Genomic DNA, 20,395 nt, shown 5'->3' with positions numbered 1-20,395 from the left:
TGTAGGAAAGGTTTAGGCTCATGAAGTTACAGAGGTTAGGCATGTAAAATTATGTCAGTTAGGTTTAGGGCAAAAAAACAAGGTGGGCAACGTCGTGTTATATATTTAACAAAAAGTTCTATAGTTAACATACTTGTGTTACATTTGTAATGTAAAGTTACGTAGGTTAGGTTTAGGAAAATGAACAAGGTTGAATGTGGTTAAGTTAGGCCTGCTTAATGTAATGTTACACAATAAATGTAAATTCAGCATTAGGTTATGTTAGTTAGGTTTAGGAAAGTAAAGTTACATAATATTGAAAATAAATAAAATAAGTCAAATTTCACTTGGTTTCACATTGGAGACAAAAAAACCTGTCTGCACCTGCACGAGAATAGCCTGACTGCTACTATTGCCTGATATTTTTTGTAAAATACCTGATCTGTGTGGAGCAAATGAAGAGTGAATATCTTGTACTAGATAGTAAATTAGACACCGACTTGTGACTAATGAGAGTCCCCTGGGAACAAATTAGAAGTAACAATAAACTGCTGGTGTTGCTATGCTTCATTTTACCTTGTCTTTCTTAAACAACTCTAGTGCATTAGTTAAAAACCCACAGATCCTGCAGGTAATATTTCACAGCCACTGATCCCAATGATTAATTTAGGTATTAAATCTTAACCATTATAATTCCATCATCTCTACAGTGGGAATTAAATGTGGACATTCAGTGGAAAGTGGTAAGGTGAGATTTTCATGTGACTTGCCTCTGAAATAGTGTTGTATTAAAAAGCCACTTTTATTATATTATATAAAAGTCAGTATTGTAAGTCTAGTTTTTAAAGTGCAGTCTATCTACCAAAACAGTGTGTGGTAATAATCCATTGTTTGATTGCTGTTGCTTTAAACTCAGTCAAGTAAATCAAAGGTTGATACTGAATCTGCAGCAGCTCCTGCCTGTAATGACCAGCGTAATTATTTCTAATGGTGTGGAAACCTCTTAGTAAACAGTTCATATTTTTGGACCTTCCCAAGGAGCAAAGTTCAGCCATGTGTCACAGAGTCATTAAAAAAAAGCAGCTACTGGAAATAATACTGCATAGCAAAGGTCACTGGTTATGTGCACATTTCTTTTTTATTTTCTCCCCCTTTTTGTCCATGTTTCAGTAGAATTGTACCTTTTGGGGGACAATAGCTTGTCTAGGAGTAGTACTTTCTACAGGTGCATTATAGTTCACTTTCCTGCCTGTGTGTTTTTGATCCTTTAAACAAAGGTACAGTCATTAGGGGCTTTTGCTGCACTAAGGACCTAACAGTTTCCTACCTACCACTGACAGTGTGTTTGATCGGGCAAACTCAGAAGCACTGCTGGTAGGGACTGAGGCTCTGCAGCTGTGCTTTTTCCCTGCACCCCATGGGCGGCTCAATCGGTGGACTATTTTAACCAACTTAACTGTATCTTTAGTTCAAGGTGAACTAGCATTACTTTGTACTCCAGTCCTCCAGAAACCACTTTGTGCATGGATCGAAAAGTATGCACCTTCTCCCATTAGGATACATTATGTGCAAACAGGACATTTTTCAGCAACAAAATATTCTTAACTATAAAATGTTACCAACTTTTCAAGTCTGTGCTTGTTGCTATAGTTACAGCAGCCAGGGGTCAAGAGTGCAGTCTATAGATGGAGTCAAGCAAATTTTATTTTTTGCCATGATGTTTCTCTAAGTGCACCTCATTAGAAAGAAATGAGGTGATGTCATTTACACATCTGTTTATAGTGTGTATTATTTTTATAGCCCATGCAAACAAATGAGTGATAAACTGATACATAACACACTTGCAAAATGTATTACTCACAGGCCAACAGCATCACTCTTGGAGACGCGTTGTCCACACATCACATCTGTCTCTTTCTCTCCTCCAGATTGACTGGCCGGCTCCACAGGATAAGAAGAGAGAGTGCGTCGCCAAGGGCAAGAACAACCAGGTAACATGGATTTTAGCTGACGGAGAGTCACATTTGTCTGGGGTTACCTTTCTTGCCCAAGAGCACCACGGTGGTAGTTTTTAAAATGGTGCTTTGTTAGAGCAACATTATTCACTTTGCTCAATTACATTTTGTCAAGTCAGTCTGGGGTTTCAAACTGGAAACCTTCCAGTCATTACATTAGCACACAGTGAAGTGCATCTTCCAGACAGGGTTAACATCAGCAACTTTTGAGTTGGTTCGATTCAGGAAGTGTTTTGTCTTGAGCAACAAAAAGTGGGTGAAGTCTTGCTCCAGAGAGAACATGCAGTTTCCTACAGAATAATAGGGATAGGGAAGGGCAAACTATCCCTTTTGTTTTTTTATGTGTGTCCCCTTTTAAAATTAGACCATTCTTGTGGGTCCATGAACCAACGTACAGTAATATCCTACAAATTAGCACCCCACAAAATTACCTCACGTCCTTAACATACAGTTACTTAAATAATGTAAACCTACGAAGGTTAGGTTCAGGCAAGTAAAGTTACTGTGATTACGTTTAGGAAACAAAATACATAGTGAGGACGAGTTATTTTGTTCAGCAGCAGTTTGATCAGTCCGATTACGGCTGATGTGATCAGATCTATGATTGAGAGGAGCGGCTGTCACAGAGGCAACTAAAAACAAAGTTTTATACCAATCAACGATTCAGTTTCACTTTCGCCACATCTGCTGTTCTGCTGCTCCGTCTGTGCCCAGAGTATGCTCTTGGTGCCTGGTGGTTCTAATAGCACCGTTAATGAACGATACAGCTCCACAAATAGAAAATCAACACGTTGCATCAGGTGTTTTAATTGTGGCGGGCCGCCTCAAATAAATGAATATGTGGGAAACTTTGATCTTTGATAAAGACTGAAGCTGACACTTCGTATTTAAGAGTCAGAGTGGTATCAATTTACTCATCAAACTCTCAGTAGGAAACTTTACTTTTAATATATACCTTTGCTTTTTATAATGATGAATTTCAGTCTGAAAGGCATTCTTCAGTTGGATTTTTGTTAAATGTAAAAAAGTCTCATCATGATGTTTCACTTTTTCCAAATATTTTCTGATGATATTTAACAGAGGAGTAACTCTATACCATGAGTTGTGGTAATTTTGTAAACCCAGATATTGAACTGGCCCCAGCTTTGCACTTTAGCCTCAGCAAGAGCTTCTCACTGCTTAGACTGCATAATGTGCATTTGCAAGCAGTTTAATATTTTATAGAAACACACAGCACATTTTGGAAATGGAGCTAAGACTTCTCTCAGTGCGCAACATTAACCTTTGATGTGTTTTTAAACAGAAGGGGAAACAGTTCACTGGAGTGCAGCAGTAGCAACTCTGCTTTAACCAAAAATGAGTCCAAGAAAAAAAAAGAAAAAAAATGTCAAGAAATGAGTAAAACCAGAGCTCTAAAAATACTCAAGTGTTGAAAAGTTATTAAAACTTAATGTGTAGTTGATAATTTATCTGTTTTGGGTGTGGTTCTTAAAATAAAGTATGATGGCCTGTGATCAGAATAGTTGTGCAGGACATTTAGTAAAAGTACATTTATTCTGCGCAGCGACTTTATTCCAGTGGATAAAATGACTGGAAGCACATATATACAACAGGAATTGACTTACAATGCAAAAATAAGCATATGGTGTTTACACTGGCTGTCGTTGTACTTAATGATTAGTCTTTCTGTGTAAATCCTGAAAGAAGCCCGTCTGCCAGACACATCTTATCCTGATTATCCTCGCTGATTGCAGAAACTGTAAAAATGCATTTTAAAAAATCATATTGCTCTTATTACAGCCGTGAGATACTGATATTGTTTTGCTGCTGCAATGGCAACATCAAGTGGATGCACTGAATTATTCATTCCTCCAGCATCATGTGTGAGCATCTGTTTCCAATTGCATTCAAAGAGCTTTATTGTTCATCACAGTACAGACATTAAAGGGCACTACCCATAAAACACTGCATATATTATACTGCTAATTACACGCATATCTTTTGAATGGAAACAATCTGGTGCTTTTTTGTACAGTTTAAAGGTTACTTAAATAATTTGGTTACATCACTACATTATCTATTGAGCTATGTCCTCAATCGGACACTTTCGTAACAGTGTTTAATTTGAATTGCATCATAGACAAAACAAATAACAGTAAAACGTTTTACATGGAAGCTGCCAGTGTTCAGCGTTTCAAGTTTTTGTGCATCATTTGTACATCCGAAAAATAAAAGACAGTGGCACAGCCAAAAGATTCTTTCAATCGCTGGCTGGTCAAGTGGTTTCACATATTTTTCATAAAAAGATATCAGAAAATGTGATCTCGTCTCAAGGTTATTGAGGTATTTCAGGTGAATTATGAGTTGAAAGAAGTGACTTTGAAGCATTAGACTAAAACTAAATCTCCGAGGTGTGTGGGAGCATACCGAGAGTCTTCATGATGGAATAGGCTTCACATTACCAGAGGACAAAACAGCACTGACCTTCATCCTAGCAACATATTTAACATACAAGGACTAATGATGGAGGAATAAGTAAGAATTAAATACTGTAAAAAAACAACCTTCATAGCAAAATGTGAACCTAATTTCTCCTCAGAACATTATTATCTAAGCAATTAATGTCCTCTGACACAGGAAAAGAAAATATACTCTTTTCTTCATAGGGTTAGATTTTGATGGGGGTACAGGGGACATGTCCCTCTAAATATTTAGAACATTTGTCCCCCACAATAAAAATATGAAAGTAGCAGAAGACTTTTATTTTGACAATATTACAGACATTACATTATAAGTTACTGCAAATTGCAGAATTCAGGAAATACAGTGTGATGCTCCAAATTCTTTTTAGCGGAGGAGTCCCCCCCAAAGAGTGGAGCGGAGTGAAGTAAAACCAACTACGATGTCGTGCGATATTGAGAAGACATGTTACTTAGGAACAGCCTTGACAGCAGCGTCTGTCTCGTCTAATAGCCCTCACCATTGTTGTTATCACTCCTCATTGGTTACAGAGCACAACAGCTTGACAACGGTGTTAGTTCCGCTTCACAGCGCTCCTTGGTCGTTTTTTATTTTAGCCGAGACCGCCGTTTCATGTCACGATGCCAGACAAATCAGTCAACTTGGGTGGGCGTATTCAAAGGTCTTGAGGCAATAATGTAAAAAGAATGGTGTTTACATCGAAATATGAACACCACACACTACAGGCAGTTATAGCATGTGATTTGGCCCATTCAGTGCTCAGGGCATACAGGCATGTGTTTGGGAGTAAAGTAAAACCTTTTTCAGGTAGATTTGCCGAGTGTGGGACATATTCAGCAGCAAGTTGAGGTCTCCTTGAATTGATCAATCCAATTTCACAGTCATAAAACATTTTATTATGGAGTGATGTAATGTATATCTGACTTTGAACATCACCTTACCTTAGAGAAGAGCAGTACTTAGGGGCGTCGACAGGGCACTTGAGGAGATCTGTCATCTTTATTTATATCTGTCCCCTTCAAAGTGACTGACCTGAACTGACTGATGAATGCCCTCAACCCCCTGATAGCGTGTGATATTTTTAATTAGGACCCATGGCATATGTGAACGCAATAAATAGTTACATCTATTAAAACTGAGTAGGCAGAACTGGGCGCTTTTGGCTGACCACGACCCCGGTATATTGGTACTTTTAAAAAGCACTAATTAAAACAAAAACAGAAAACAATCATGTGAAGTCATTTGGAAAAAAAACTGGTCGGCACAGTCATGAAAAATTGGAGTGATAGAATAAAGCACCTGTGAGAAATGACAAAAATGATACCTTTGGGGTTTGATACACCACCTTTTGAGGTGTGGAGCGACATCACTTTGCTTGTGCTGCTTTCAGATACCTTTCAAGTATTTAAACCTCTGAACTGTAAGCAAATTGGTGTGATTTTTTTTTCAAGATTGTGGGAAAAAAGGCATTAAGCAACTTCATAAGGAATGTTCCACAAATTGCAAGAAATTAGTAGATTTAGAAGATTATTTTTAAAAAACTAAATTCAGCAGCACTCTAACAAGTCGTCCTCTTGCTTTTTCAGACTGAGTGCTTCAACTACATCCGTTTTCTGCAGAGCTACAACCACACACACCTCTACACCTGCGGCACCTACGCCTTCCAGCCCAAATGCACCTACGTGGTAAGCATACATGCATGCGTATGTACGTGTGTTTCTCTAGATTGAATTACTGCCAGCCAGTGCTGACAGGTGTCAACTTGAGATGTCTGCCATCTGACCTCAGGCTGGGCCCAATGCGTGATAAAATAAAAATAAATGCAATGGAAAACAGTATCTCATGCTGGGTTAGCTGAATGTGTGAATGCTAATGTGCATATACAGCATGTGACACTGATGCAGTAGGACAACACGGGGAGGGGTAAAGCTATGGTCCTCATTACAGACAGACAGAGCTTGCAGCTGTGTCATGTGGGCTATAATAGTGTGTGTTTGTGTGTGCTTGCAGAACGCGGACTATTTTAGCCTCAATGCAGCAGCCCTGGAAGATGGGAAGGGTAAATGCCCGTATGACCCTGCCAAGGGGCACACTGGCCTGATAGTGGGTGAGTAAAAGTGTGTGGGTGTTATTGTGAGCACATACTGTACTCAGAGTTATGTAAATTCATGCGTTTTCAATTACTTTGTCTGCAGACAAACTTTTTAGAATATTAAGAAAATAAGAAATTCAACATTTAACCTTTTTTCTTTGCATTTTTATATTTTCTCTGGGCTATAATACCAAAAATCAATTTTCATTTTTTTACAGACCCCATAGTTTTTAAATATAGGCCCAAATCGTTGAGATGTCTGTTCATGGTAATGGTAGAATAAAAAGAAAACCTTGAGCTCTTCTTATTTTTATTTTTGAACCACAACTTTTACCATAAAAGGACAATCCAACTCATCATTTGTTTGTCATTCATTTCATTCAGCATGGCTTTAGACTGTTAGAAAAATCATACTTACAAAATTATGAATAATGTATGAAATAAAGTGTATAATTTTACAGCAATGAATGATCAGAAGATTTTTTTTTACATATAGTCAGTTTTGATTTTATTAGTATAGCTTTACTACCACTACCATAAAGGGACAAAACAGCCATTTGGTAGGGCTTGGTATTTGTTTTTAGATTTTTAATTTTTGTATAAAGTTCAGTAAGAAATCTGAAATGTGAATCCCATTACACAGAACCCTCATGTCTGGACTCTAACTTCCTGTATATGAGACAACTGAAAAGGAAAACTATTTAAAGACACAGCAACAGCTATTGGATTGTTTTTTAGTATAACATACATAAACTGAATGGTAGAGATTGCTCACTCAGATTAAGTTAAGTTCAACACATTTTTCATAACGTTATAGTGACTCAAAATGTGTTCTAACCAACAGTTGAGCAGGACATTAAAGAGTTAAAGTGTCTCTGAGCAGGTGTAACGATCATTTTAGGATGATTTTAAACCAAAAATGCATCATTAGTCTTTAGTTGGAACTGCTCTGACATTCATATTCACACCAAACACACTGTCAGCTCCTGTTGTTCCGTCTCAGCAGTCTGCACAATAAAGTGAACCGCACCATGTTTTTACAGCTCTAACAGAAGCATAAAATGTCCATCAAATCTCCACAAAGCGCTCCTGCAGCATTTCCCATCTGCTGTGCAGCCATACGACTGCACTGAGAGTCCAGGAGTCCAATTTAACTTTGCATGCTGCATTCACTTCAGTGAGAACAGCCTTTCTGAACCTATAGGCATCCACTCTCTGTTCTTTTTTGTGTCTCCCTCCCTGAACCAATGTCATTCTCTCAGGCCCATACGGCTGTGGGCTGAAGAAGAGAGTTAAACTAAAGCTTGCATTTTGTTGGTACAGATAAGGAGTTGTACTCAGCAACGCTCAACAACTTCCTGGGTACAGAGCCAGTCATTCTGAGGAACCTGGGCCAACAGCACTACAGCATGAAGAGCGAATACTTGCCCGCCTGGCTCAATGGTGAGTAAAAAAGAGGACATGAGAAAGACGAAGTGAAAGAAGTGGTGAACCTGCCAACTGAAAGAGAAAAACAGGGAGGGAAGCAAGAGGCAAGGATAGAAAAAAAATAAATAAATAAATTGGTTGTGTGCTTAGTGCCAACCCTCTTTTGCACCTGTTTCCACATGTGTCAAAGCTTTATTGGATTATTATATCAGTAGTAAATTTACTACTCAAAAATTCTGGATAGTCTTTGAAGCGTTGGTTTTAGGTAATTGCTGTTATGCAGCAAAGTTTTGGCCTCAAAAAATGATTTTTTAAAATGTTTTTTTGTATAATAGAGTTAGTTACATGTTTAACTGCCAGGAAAACACTCAAATAATCATTTTTGTGGGTAGACTGGTTCATATTGGTCTATAGACCTGGCAGGGTGGAATATTTTGGGCTAAATTACCTGTAGCTCATAACTTTTATAACTAAATCAAATTAGTTTTTACTTTTTATTTTATCCGATTAACTTTGTTTGGGTGAAATTTTGATACCATCATGAAACATTGGGAAAAAAATGATAGAAAGTTTATGATCACCCTATTTTGCGCATTTGAGTTCCCCTCCCAAAAAAAGAAGTCATTTTCCAGTAATGGTCTTAATGGAATGCAGTCTTTTTCTGGAAGGCGATAAACTACAAACAGTATGAAATATTACTTGAAGTAGGAGGTTTGTATGACTAATAAAATAAATGAAGAACAAATGAATATTTTATATTTTTATGGCTTGTAGTTCTTGTAGAAAGTTGACTTCATATTGGGTATATGGTAAAATCAAGCAAATATACCAAAGAAAGGTCAGTAAATTAAGAAAAAGGCCTTTAATAGGCATCATTCTGTCTGAATGTGACAAAGACAATTGAGGAAGTAATTAATATGGGTAGAAATGCTGCCTAACATAAATGACCCGTCTTTGATTTTACACAGAAGAAAACAACAGCAGGCTCTTCATTTCTAGCTGACAACTGACAATTATGTTGGCTGAAATGAAGACTGTTGTGAGCAGATTTTATCAGCTCTAATGAGTTGTTTGAAAACTGTGTCCAGATGACTTTTTAATCTTTCCAGCTGGCTAGTGTTAAAACAAATGTAGAAGGCTTTTTAATCTGCACTTACTGGCTGCATACAGTACATGATATAATGCTGACTGAGAAAAGGTAAAGCAGGTCCCGTGAGGATCCTCACCAGTTAACAGTGCATGTATAAGGCATGGAAGTAAATGCCAGCATTGTTCTCATATTGCACATTAGCTGAACAGCCCAAGTATTACCAAAAAAAAAAAATTATTGCTTCAAATGTTATTTCATGGCAGTTTTGATGCTTACTGTAGAAAAACACACTAAAAGCAACACAGAGGTTGAATCTCTGCCTAACTCTTCGTATTTCAGAACAGTATGTTTCATTTATGCAAGCAAAAGGCTTTACTCAACAAAGGAATTTTGCAAATGTAAAGCTGTCTCGGGTAACAAGTAGTTAATGTAGATGCTAAAAAGAGAGCTTGATACTGCATCGGAGGCAGGGCCCAGTTCATTCCTATGAAAGCTCCTCAGTGGTGCATGAAGCTAAAAAAGATCAATGTCCTGGCTTTAAAATTACCTGGATTTATCACATTATTGGGCTCATGGAGCAAACGCTCTATGAACCTCTACCAGCTGATTGGTTAACTCTTGCTGGCCAACCTGGCTAGGCTACTTCCAGTTTAGCCATCCACTAACTTCAATGGGCATTAATGATTTAACCTTGAGCTCTAAATTTCTGTCCACGCGTATTTAGGCCTGACCCGACCCACCGAGTTCGGCCTGGGCCTTGCTGTAATTTCGTACTATTCCCATTGGCATGAATCAAGTCCAAATCTTGGCAATTTTACATTAATTTCATGTTTTTTGTTTGTTTGGTTTTTTTTAACTGTTGTGAACTGTCTTGTGCCTATATGGCACTTTGTCAGGCTCTTCCTGACTGTCAAAATATTTCTGGACCCAGTGGATCAAATCCCAATATAGAAAGTCATTTCGCGGTTGTTGTGGTGCTCAAAACAATGCACCTGCTGATTTACAGATGTCTCTTTACCAGTGTAAGTCTATGGGAACAATTCTTTGTGAGCCCAGAGGTATCACATGATGGACCCGGAAGTTGTTGTTATATGGTTTGACCACTCTGTACTATTAGATTCAAAGTCTTGCGTGCTTCCTGGGTGCCTGACGGGTATCAATATGCTCCTTACTACCAGCGACTATGTTTATTCTAGCTAGTAGTGGTGCTCACAGCTACTTTTAGCTTAGTACAAGCTTAATACTTTAGGCAGCTGCAGGCTAGTTGCATGCTAATGTTTGTAGCTTATGTTAAAGCAGTTAAATGTACTGTTTAATGCGTTACTTTACTGTATATACTTTATTTACTGTGCGTGTGCACCTTTTGATGATAAAAGAAGACAGCACCGTACAAACAAAGATAAGCAGTAGAGCCAGAACTCCATGTACTCCATAACTACAGTAGTTACAGTGTGCTGCGAAGGAGTTTAGCAAACTGTCAACTGTACACCTGTATTTTAAAATTATGTTCAGGAGAAAATTAAAATATATGGAAAAATTTCTACTCATTCATACTTTTATAGAATTAAACTAAAATATTTAGCATCAGTTTGGGTTTAAGATTTTTTCCCCAAGACACTGCGACATTGACAAATTAAATATGTATTCAAATCAAGTGAATCGTATTAGAGGTTGATAACGCCGGGGCCTTTTTTACCGAGTTTCATTAAAAAAGTAAGAGCCAGAAACATGCAAAAGAACAAGAGACAAAAAAGAAATGAGTTGCAGGAAATGAAGCGCAGGACTCGGCTACAGCGAGGGATCGTTATCTTTTAGGGGGGTCGGCGGGGGGAAGGAGTGAGTGAGCTACTCGGAGAGAAGTGAAGGGGAGAGAAGAGGATGAAGTCACAGCAGGAAAAATGGCTGATGAAAGAACAGACATTAGGATTGGCGATGAAACGATAGGGGGAGAGGTGAGGGGAATGGAGAATAGAGGAGGAGGACATACAGATGAGGCTGAGGTTTGGATCGATGTATCCTTTTATTATTCATGCCGATACCAAGCTATTATTAAAAACTAGACCAATCAAGCTAGCCTCACCTTAAATTAAGCGGCGTCAAACCAGACGAAAATAAGAGTTGTAGTCTTAAAATGCTGCTTTTATACTGAAAAGAGCAGTGCAACTGGGGAAACATTGAATCCTTGTATTTCCCAAAAAATAACTCTTTTGCATAAAATTGGTTGAGTTTAAAGCCCCCTGCAGCTGGAGTCCAACAAATCTCTGTATCTGCCTACAAAAAAAACATATCATTCTCACACTCATGAGGGCTAGATGTAGAGAGAATCTGAGGAAGGATGTGAAAAACACAACATAGGCCACTAATAAGGAGCAGCGAAGAGACCGAGAGCGAGAAATGACTGGAGGAGAGACGAGGCGAAGGAAAGAGTGATGATAGAAAATAGACAGAGAGGTGAGAAGGGGCGGCAGGAGATGAGATGGAGGTGTCAAGCCTGTGTGTCTAGATGTGTCTGTGTGCGGTGATTCAGTCCAAATGCAACCTACAGGCTCAGACTGTTTGTTCAGATGTGATGTATGTCTTAACGTCGTGTGGAAACACACTCTGGTAACACTGCTTTGTGTGTGTTTGTGCGTGCAGAGCCGGACTTTGTGGGTTCAGCCCTGGTGAGGGAGAGCGGCGGCGGTAAAGACGTGGACGACGACAAGATCTACTTCTTCTTCAGTGAGCGAGCGGTGGAGCTGGACTGTGACACTGAGCTCACTGTGGCCAGAGTGGCCCGTGTCTGCAAGGTAATTGTTGCAGAAAATCTTACAAATTAATACTTTTGGTCAGTCTTCACTTTGATGAATGATAAAATAAACTCCAATAATAAGACAAACTCAATGAATAATTAAATGAACTTGGTTAGCGTCAGTTATCCTGACTTGAATATACAGTGTATGTGTAGGTTGTTTGCACATGACGTCATGTCACCCCGAAGACCTGCAGATTGGGGGCAGGATGTGATTTCTGCATGGAGAAGCGGCCACAAAAATGCCAAAGTTTTGAGCTGTTTACGGCTGTGCCAACCGGTCAAATCGGGAGCAAAAAAGGCGCTACTTTTGAGTGCCGAAAGTAGTGACACATTAAGGCGAGAAGTTTAAAAAACGAGAAACAGTGGCAGACATGGATTAAAAACCTCCGTTGAAGGTCTAAAGGAGCAGAGTCAGAAAACGCTCGTGTATGCAGTGACCGCATCGTATTGTTGAGCCACGACCCACATTTCCAGCTGTGTTTCTGAACTCCTCTGAGAATGGTTGAAAATTGTGTCTAGTTAGTTAGTTACTTAAGAGTTGAAATAGCAATAGAAAAAAAAGACAGTGACTCTCAAGGAAACATACTCACCCGGCCAAAAAAATGTCGGCAGTCATTCAATGCTGCTTTGGATCTGATGTTGTTGACCCTGCCACACACAAAATAGTTATAATCTTCAAGGTTCTTGCGTGCCTTCATTTAGCTCACCGTGTAATAGGAGGTCTGCAGGACCAGCGCCCGCCAAATCGGTCAAAAAATCACTTTTCACATGATCACATGACTGAAAACAAGCTATTTATTTACACAAATCTGATCAGAGAAGCTTTTGGCACAACAGCTGCATGGAGAGAGACAAACCAGAAACTTAAAGAAACAGAAACATCATTCAGCCATATACTGCACATTTCACACGTCATACAGATGCATCTATCACTGTAGTCTAAACAACTACAAGGTCTTACTCTTGCAGTATTTCAACATTCAGACACCCTGGAGCCTCCTTACGTGCTTACATGCAGACACTAAAGGACTCTGAGGCCTCCGAAAGTGCCTAAACATGACCACAGATGAATCATACATTTATACAATTGTTTGTGATTATATTTATATAATTTAATAGTATGAAATAGTAATATTCTACAACAGCTGATTATCAAAATAGATTCAATTAGGAATCTCCTAAAACTGCCATATTCTTGCTCTGTGTGTGGCGATCCTGTGAAACATAATTAATGAAAAAAAACAAAGGAAAACCAATAATTCAAACAGTAATCAATCTGCAAGTGACTACTTGCGAGTGCACAGGGACATTTGTAAGCTCAAATTAAGTTCTGATTGCAGCGACATACAGTTTCATGCACGCTTGGCTTGAAATCAGCTGTTTTGTGTTTTCTCCAGCTGTTTTGGCAGCTGCTTCTGAGCACTTAATATAATATGGGACAGCACACTTTGGGGCATTAACAGAAGATGCCCATATAAGGATGCAACTTGTAGAGTAGTTCAAAAGCTATAATATGTAAAGTATATACATATAGCTGTAAAAATGATAACTCACACTTTAACACATGACGTAACTTACAAAGCAATGTGAGCATAGCGCTTGCTCTGCTTTTAGTCGGATTTTCATGTAAGGGATACAAACTGCCAAAACTAAGAGCACGTACTTTTTAGATAACACAGGAAGCACTGAGACGCACAATTTCTCAAGAGGGCTCAGAAGATTCATAAAGCTCAGATTTTTTTTATCTCTAAGTCTCCAGTCCTATATCTTTATTTTAGGACAAATTACTCTTCACATGTTGTCATCACTGGACTGCCATACTGTATGCATCCATCTTATCATCAAGCAAGTTTCTATTAAACTGCATTATTCCCTCCTTCCACTGCACCATGGTATATAACCAGGGGTATTCAACTCAAACTCAAAGAGGTCCAGTTACTAAAATGTCCTCTCAACAAAGATCCAAACCTCATAATGTCTAACAAATAAAATCAACAACGTACAGTTCCAAATCATTTCAACAATATTTATTGTCAATTTTTCAATCATTTTAACATACAGACACATTATGACGCTTGTATGGAAAACAAATAGCTGCCTTTACATAAATAAAGTTAGTCGCAGGAAAATGAACTTAAGGCCTCCATCACAAGTTAAAACAATCCTTTTGAATAAAAAATATGCCTATTTCAGGAAAAAGAAAACAGAGCTTTGAACAATCTCTTTTCTGTCTTTTTTTCACATTCTTTTCTACTTCCCTTCCTTTCCTACCAAAACGAAATTGAGGCCTACATTTCAAGTAGAATAATAATGTATATAATGTTCGCCTCTCGTTTCTACAGTAATCTTTAACTAAAATAGCAACAATATCCAAAATGTAAAGTTTGCAAATGCAGTTAATTTTTATGGATTATATTGATGCTCTACTGACAAGAATACTGTAGGCATATGACGGCTCTTATCTTGTGTTTCTAGTGTTTTTGTGGACCAGGAATTGTTAATATGTTTTATTTCTAATAGGTAGTTTGGCTTAATATTTTCCAGCAGGATGGAAAATGATCTCAAGAGGAATCTAGCTGTAGTCTTGCAAATTATGACCCTGAAACATACCTAGTGTTTGCAAAATTGTAAAGTGTGTGACTAAAAACACACATTGTCTTAAGATGTGATAGTGTATCAGACTGTAATGTAAATAAATAAAGTATTTTCAAAGTCTTTTGATTTATGGTAGGCATAAGAAACTACTAAAACTGTTTAATGCTTTGAAGGGACAGTTCACACCAAAATCAAAAATACATATTTTTCCTCTGACCGGTTTTACTTTTCATCAATCTAGTTTGTTTGAGTTCCTGAGTATTGGAGATATCTAAACTACCGCACAACTACATGAGCAAGTGGCTCGTGGTCATGACAGCGCAAGATGTAAATATTAATGGCGTCTTCCTGGCTGAGCTGTAAAGTTAGCTCACTCTGTGCTGTTTGATGACCTAGTAGTAGATGCACACCTCCTTTTGCGCAGTGATATGGTTGGCAGATGAGCTCAGTAGAAAGAAAATAGTTCTTACATGAAACTTCTCTCAACAAGGACTCTAGATTATCTTGAGTAACCGGGTCATGATTTCTGGAAGGAGACATTGCTGTTGAGTTTTTCAGATGTAGTTTTTTTGGTACTTTGTTTACCACGAGTTCCATTATATTGGAGTGAAGGCAGACGTCCCTACAACTGATATCTCCAACACTCAGCAACTCACACCAAAATGGTCTTGAATGATGAATAGTACTACAGGTAACAATAAAAAAAAATGTATTTTTAAAATGGGGATGAACTGTTCCTTTAAAAAATAAAACATTTACATGATTCACAGAAGAAAGCACAAAGACAAAGCTGCTCACAGCAAATAGTCCTTCTGTGCCTTAATTTGCCCCATCCTGAGTTTCAGCTAAACAGCAGTTTACTAACAATGTATTATGTGAGGACAATTACATTGACATAGAGCTATTTGGTAATTAATGCATTCATTTGCTTAATTAATGGCCTCATTAAGATAACTGATTAGGTTTGATATACCACAGTGATTATGGCTGATATCAGACAGGCTTGTAGTTGTGAGGAGAACCGCTCTGTGAGACTTTAGATAACAATTCTTTTTATTTGGCATGATTTCAGTGACCTTTTTGTTAACACAGCAAGGGTTTAGTGTCATGTTACAGTTATGCACACACACACATACCGTCCCAGTAACCTTTAAACTGAGCAAAATTGAGACAGATTGTTAACAGTCTCAGGAGATGTGTGTAATTAAGTGTACAATATATGCACAGTTTTATGGGAAGTGCCCTTTAATGTCTGCTCTGTGATGAACAATAAAGCTCTTTGAATGAAATTACAAACAGATGCTCACACATGATGTGTACCAGAGCAATGAATAATTTAGCTCGTCCCGCTGATATTGCTGTTGCAGCAGCAGCACAATGTCTGCGTCGCACTGCTGTATTATGAGCATTTGCATTTTTTAATTCCCCCCCTTTTTTTTACAGCTTCTGCAATCACTGAGGGTGATAGGAACGAGCTGTATCTGGCAGACAGGCCTCTTCTGAACCCACAACACTGCATAAAGTGCCTACTTATCAATATGCAACATTTATTGTATAATTGAATAATTATTGTTATCCTGCTTTGTAATGGTACCCTTGAATATCTCAGGGTCTAAATGCTCCCTGAGAGGTTTTTTCAACGAGACAACAGTTCACTCAGTTCAGTATATATACTACAGCATACAGCCTATATAGATAAATATAACAAGGGTAAAACATTTAACATTAGCAGCAGCAGTATAATAGAGCAAGACAGAGCGCATAAAGAGTGATTAACTACCAGGGTGATCTGTTGCTTTGTTGCATCTATAGCCGCACCCAATAGTGATGTCACGGTGCACTGACCAAACCCTAAAGTACACTTCAACATCACTTCAGCAAGCTAAGAAGTTTGATACAGACCAAGAAAAACAAGATTTCAAGATTTTCAACTGCTGTAAAGTTGTCTATGAATGTGCAAATATTTTTAACTTTCAAAGTTAGAACTGCTGGGCACAAGATGTCTCCTACTTCACCAAAAAGTCCATTCTCAGTGTGAACTGAAGGCTTCGGTTTTCTAAGTCAAACTTATGTAAGTTGCATGTTGGTCCAAAACTGGCTTTCTAAACTACAGTAGTTGTGATGTCATAAAATCACACTCGTACTAGTGATCTTAAACTGAGATTTAAAGCTACAGATGGTAACTTTTCTAAAATGAAAAATAAAACATTTTGTCATATTTGCTGAAACTTTCCTGACAGTAGTACATAAGACAGTTAATCTGTGAAGAAAAAAAACATGTTTCTCTGTCTCCTCCTAGTGCTGCCAATGAAATTTGCACCTTAAAAACAACAACAACAAAAATCAATCAGAGCCAGGTGCATTGGAGACTGCCTCTGGCTCTGATTAGTTGTTTTTATTCAGGTGTGGTGGATTCTTGCAAATACCATTAGCAGCACTAGGAGGAGCATGATTTTTCTTTCCCAGATTATCTGTCAAGTGTACTACTTTCAGGATCAATATAGTGACAGTTTAAGCAAATACGACAAAAAAGTTGTGTTTTCTACAAGTATTGTAGCTTTGAGGTAAGCACAGAGAAACTTCTCCCTTTCAGCAGATAAATGTGAAAGCATCCCACAATTGTTAAACCATGAAAAATGGAGTTTAAACACTTAAGTAAAGTAACAGTCAGATCAATATATTTTTGAGTGAAGGGACCCTTTAATAATACAGAAAAAATTGACATAAAAAACGGACTGATATCAGCCATTGATAAGTCCTGATGTGTCCTCTCTCAGGGGGATCTGGGTGGTACCAGGACCCTGCAGAAGAAGTGGACCACCTTCCAGAAAGCCCGGCTGGAGTGCTCCCTTCCCGAGCGCCACGTCTCCTTCAACAACCTGAGGGCTGTTTTCACGCTGCCGGGCCAGGACTGGCGGGGGACCACCTTCTACGGCATCTTCCATGCCCAGTGGTGAGTCGAAGCGAGTGCTGTCAGAGACGCATTATAGAGACTGTAGACGCAGCTCAATTTCAGTGTCATCCTCAGAAAAATGCAAGTTAATTACTACATGTGCCATCTGCTGTCAGGGCGAGACACTGCGCCACTTTGCCAACATGTCAGACACTCAGCTTTTTATTAAAGTCACGGGTCAGCCAGTCACTCTGATATGATGGCTCTAATTATGTACTTTATGTGATTAGGTATTTACTGTGTAATTGGGCTTTTAATATAACAGGCTTTCAGCTGACAGTAATGGGAGTTATTTTGAGTGGATACAACTCAAGTGTGCTTGAACATGTTTTATTGATTTTAATGGTGATTTAATGTCACATAGACTTAATATTGTTTCGGACAGTAGTAAAAACCATTTGCTGAACAGAACAGATTTAATAAGGTCATGTAATACAAACTTTCTATCATAACTATTAATAGACTAGTGATGATTCATTGGTGATAAATATAAATATTTATAAACAAATATACACATGTATTTTGAGTGTGATTATGTATTTATTTATTTATTTGTAATTATTTATTAATTGACATGTATTTTAAAACATATTGTTCATGTGATTGGTCACATGACATCTCGCAATGTCAGTCAGTTCTGATGAAGTACTTGTAAGTACTTGTACTTACATGGAAAGTTAAGTAATCACATACCGATATACTTTTGTATTTTATTTCACATACATATATTTCAAAATAAATAAATAATAAATAATAAAAAATATGTAACATAAATAGAGAACACATATGTTATTATTTCTATTATGCGTATAGTTAAATACCAGTAAAGGTAACATTTTGAATTCCAAAACAATCCTGTTTTAATGGGTTATGTATCTCTACATGTTGTCCATTTAAAATGGCAAATATACAGCTCAAACATGAAGGCGCACATTAATTGTAGGCAACGAAAACATTTACCAGGAAGAAACCTTCTCAAGTTTAGTGGAGATTTGTGCGTACCCATAGAACTGATTTTCTTTCTGATTACTTGAAGTGAGAGTTCAAGGGACCCCTTTGAAAAATGTATGTGCAAGTTGTTCCCTTGCCAAAATTTAGCCTCACTTTGGATCGTTATTTAGCCTCCTTCCAGACAACCTATCCTGACATGTTTGTTACCAATGGATGCCTTGTCTAGCTTCATAAGATACCACTACCTTTGCACTGCAGCTTGAGAATGTGAATTTGTGTTTCCAAGGATGGCGAAGGAATGGCCCGCCATACTCCTCCTCACTCTTCTTTTGATTGGCCTACTCTGACATTCTTACCCCAACCATAACTAGTCTCACTCCGCTTGCATAAACCTAAGAGCAGAAAGTAGGATGGGTCTTTCCTTTGTTATTCTAAGATTTGCAACTTTGCATGCCCCACAGCCTCTTATATGCACTGATTTTAGTCACCAATTATTAGGGGCTAGCAACCATATCAGGAGGCGCAGCTGCAGGGAAAAGAGACTCTGTTAATGTCGACTGTTCTTGGATCCTTGTTTATGGCTTGATAAAAAAATAATAATTTATTATCACATCAACTCTTCTGATGTTTTTCTTCTGAGGAGAAAACTAATTTTAAGTGATAATGAACTACAATGTGGCAATTAGAAGGGTGTTGACAATAGCAACTCAGTTTTGATAAGTGACTGTGGTATTCTTAGTAAAGATTGGCATTTGTCAGACCACTACGTAACTGTAATGTGTTAATGAGTTACTTATCGACAAAGAAAAAGGAGCGAGGGCAGGAGGTTTTCTCTGGGAGGAGAGTTGGAGACTTTCTCCGTCTCTGGGTAATGCCCTTTGATGTGAGTCTTTTGTGCTCCTCAATGAGATATCATATCGCAAAGTGAACCAGCTTTGAACTTCAAGCTTTGTTTCTTCATACAGAGTTCCTACACTGCTACTGAAAAAAAAAAGAGAAGCCTAATCCTTTTTCTCTGTGTGACTCACTGGGGATTCCTTAAAGCCCCCTGGCTTTGATAGAGATAACATTAAGATAATTGGACATTATGTAAATGACGACTCACAGTTCAAGCCATAATCTGACTGAATAGGCTAGCTGTTTTAACTTGCCAAGACATCAGTGCTGTCCTTTGGTTTTGATGTCACCTAATAAAACCCGTGGCACTGCTGCACATTAACAGCACTGTTCCAGACTGAAGGAGCACTTCTCTTCTAAAAACCGCAGTATATGAATTCAATTTTACAGCTGTAGTGCAAATCTGTGTACCTCAATGAATGGTGCCGTGTTGCTTCCCGAGTACGTCACCTTTTTAGAATCCAGAGTCTTTTTTTCCTGTTTAAAAGCTTAGGTAGGCAAAAATCTGTAAAAGGAAATAAAAAACCCCAGCAGAAATAGAAAATACACCTTCTTCCTGCAGCTCCCGCCTCTCTGTCTTAAGATCCTCCCACCAGATGATCACAGGCATATGCACGTTTTATACAGTAAACCAGTGTTTTCCATACATTCATTAATATAATCTTATATTATTTCAAAGTGTCCTGCAGCACATTCACCCAGTCTGTCCTTGCCTTGCTGTCTTGCCCAATTTTCCCTCCACCTTGCTCCCCTCTGTTGTGGATTGCTTTGCTCAGATGAGGAGGAGAATTCGGCCAGCATAAACCCCCCAAAGCTAGGTGGAACAGCATGCTAGTGGCCGGCAACAGTGCAGGGTCTAACCTGTGTAACAGCAGCAACAACAGAAAGTTTATGGATCTGGTGGTTAGTCTGGGGTTTGCACTGGCCGGATTCGAGTTGCTGCTGGAGCAGACAGAGGGTTGGTCTCACAGACTGTATATGAAGATGGATGACGCGCCTCCACTTACCCCCGTGATGCTTAAGTAAAGCTAAAATTTCAAAGATATGAGTGCTACCATCTTGCACTGGTGATGTCATTGAGAGCCAAAGACTGCACAGTAGCGATATCAGCGGTGGAGGA

The 20,395-nt window shown here is 38.4% G+C and overlaps 1 protein-coding gene across 1 annotated transcript in view; it reads left to right on the top strand.

The window, feature by feature from the left end:
* sema4c (sema domain, immunoglobulin domain (Ig), transmembrane domain (TM) and short cytoplasmic domain, (semaphorin) 4C) overlaps positions 1-20,395 on the top strand; it is a 173,784-nt gene that overhangs the window by 136,938 nt on the left and 16,451 nt on the right. The window contains exons 5-10 of the mRNA XM_042489017.1: positions 1,908-1,970; positions 6,062-6,160; positions 6,486-6,582; positions 7,891-8,010; positions 11,723-11,874; positions 17,252-17,427. Coding sequence (XP_042344951.1) covers positions 1,908-1,970; positions 6,062-6,160; positions 6,486-6,582; positions 7,891-8,010; positions 11,723-11,874; positions 17,252-17,427 — 707 coding nt within the window. The remainder of the gene's footprint in view (positions 1-1,907; positions 1,971-6,061; positions 6,161-6,485; positions 6,583-7,890; positions 8,011-11,722; positions 11,875-17,251; positions 17,428-20,395) is intronic.

This window comes from Plectropomus leopardus, chromosome 6 (genome assembly GCF_008729295.1).
Source record: "Plectropomus leopardus isolate mb chromosome 6, YSFRI_Pleo_2.0, whole genome shotgun sequence".
NCBI lineage: Eukaryota > Metazoa > Chordata > Actinopteri > Perciformes > Serranidae > Plectropomus > Plectropomus leopardus.
Note: the sequence above shows the minus strand (reverse complement) of the source record. Positions and strands in the feature narration are given on the sequence as shown.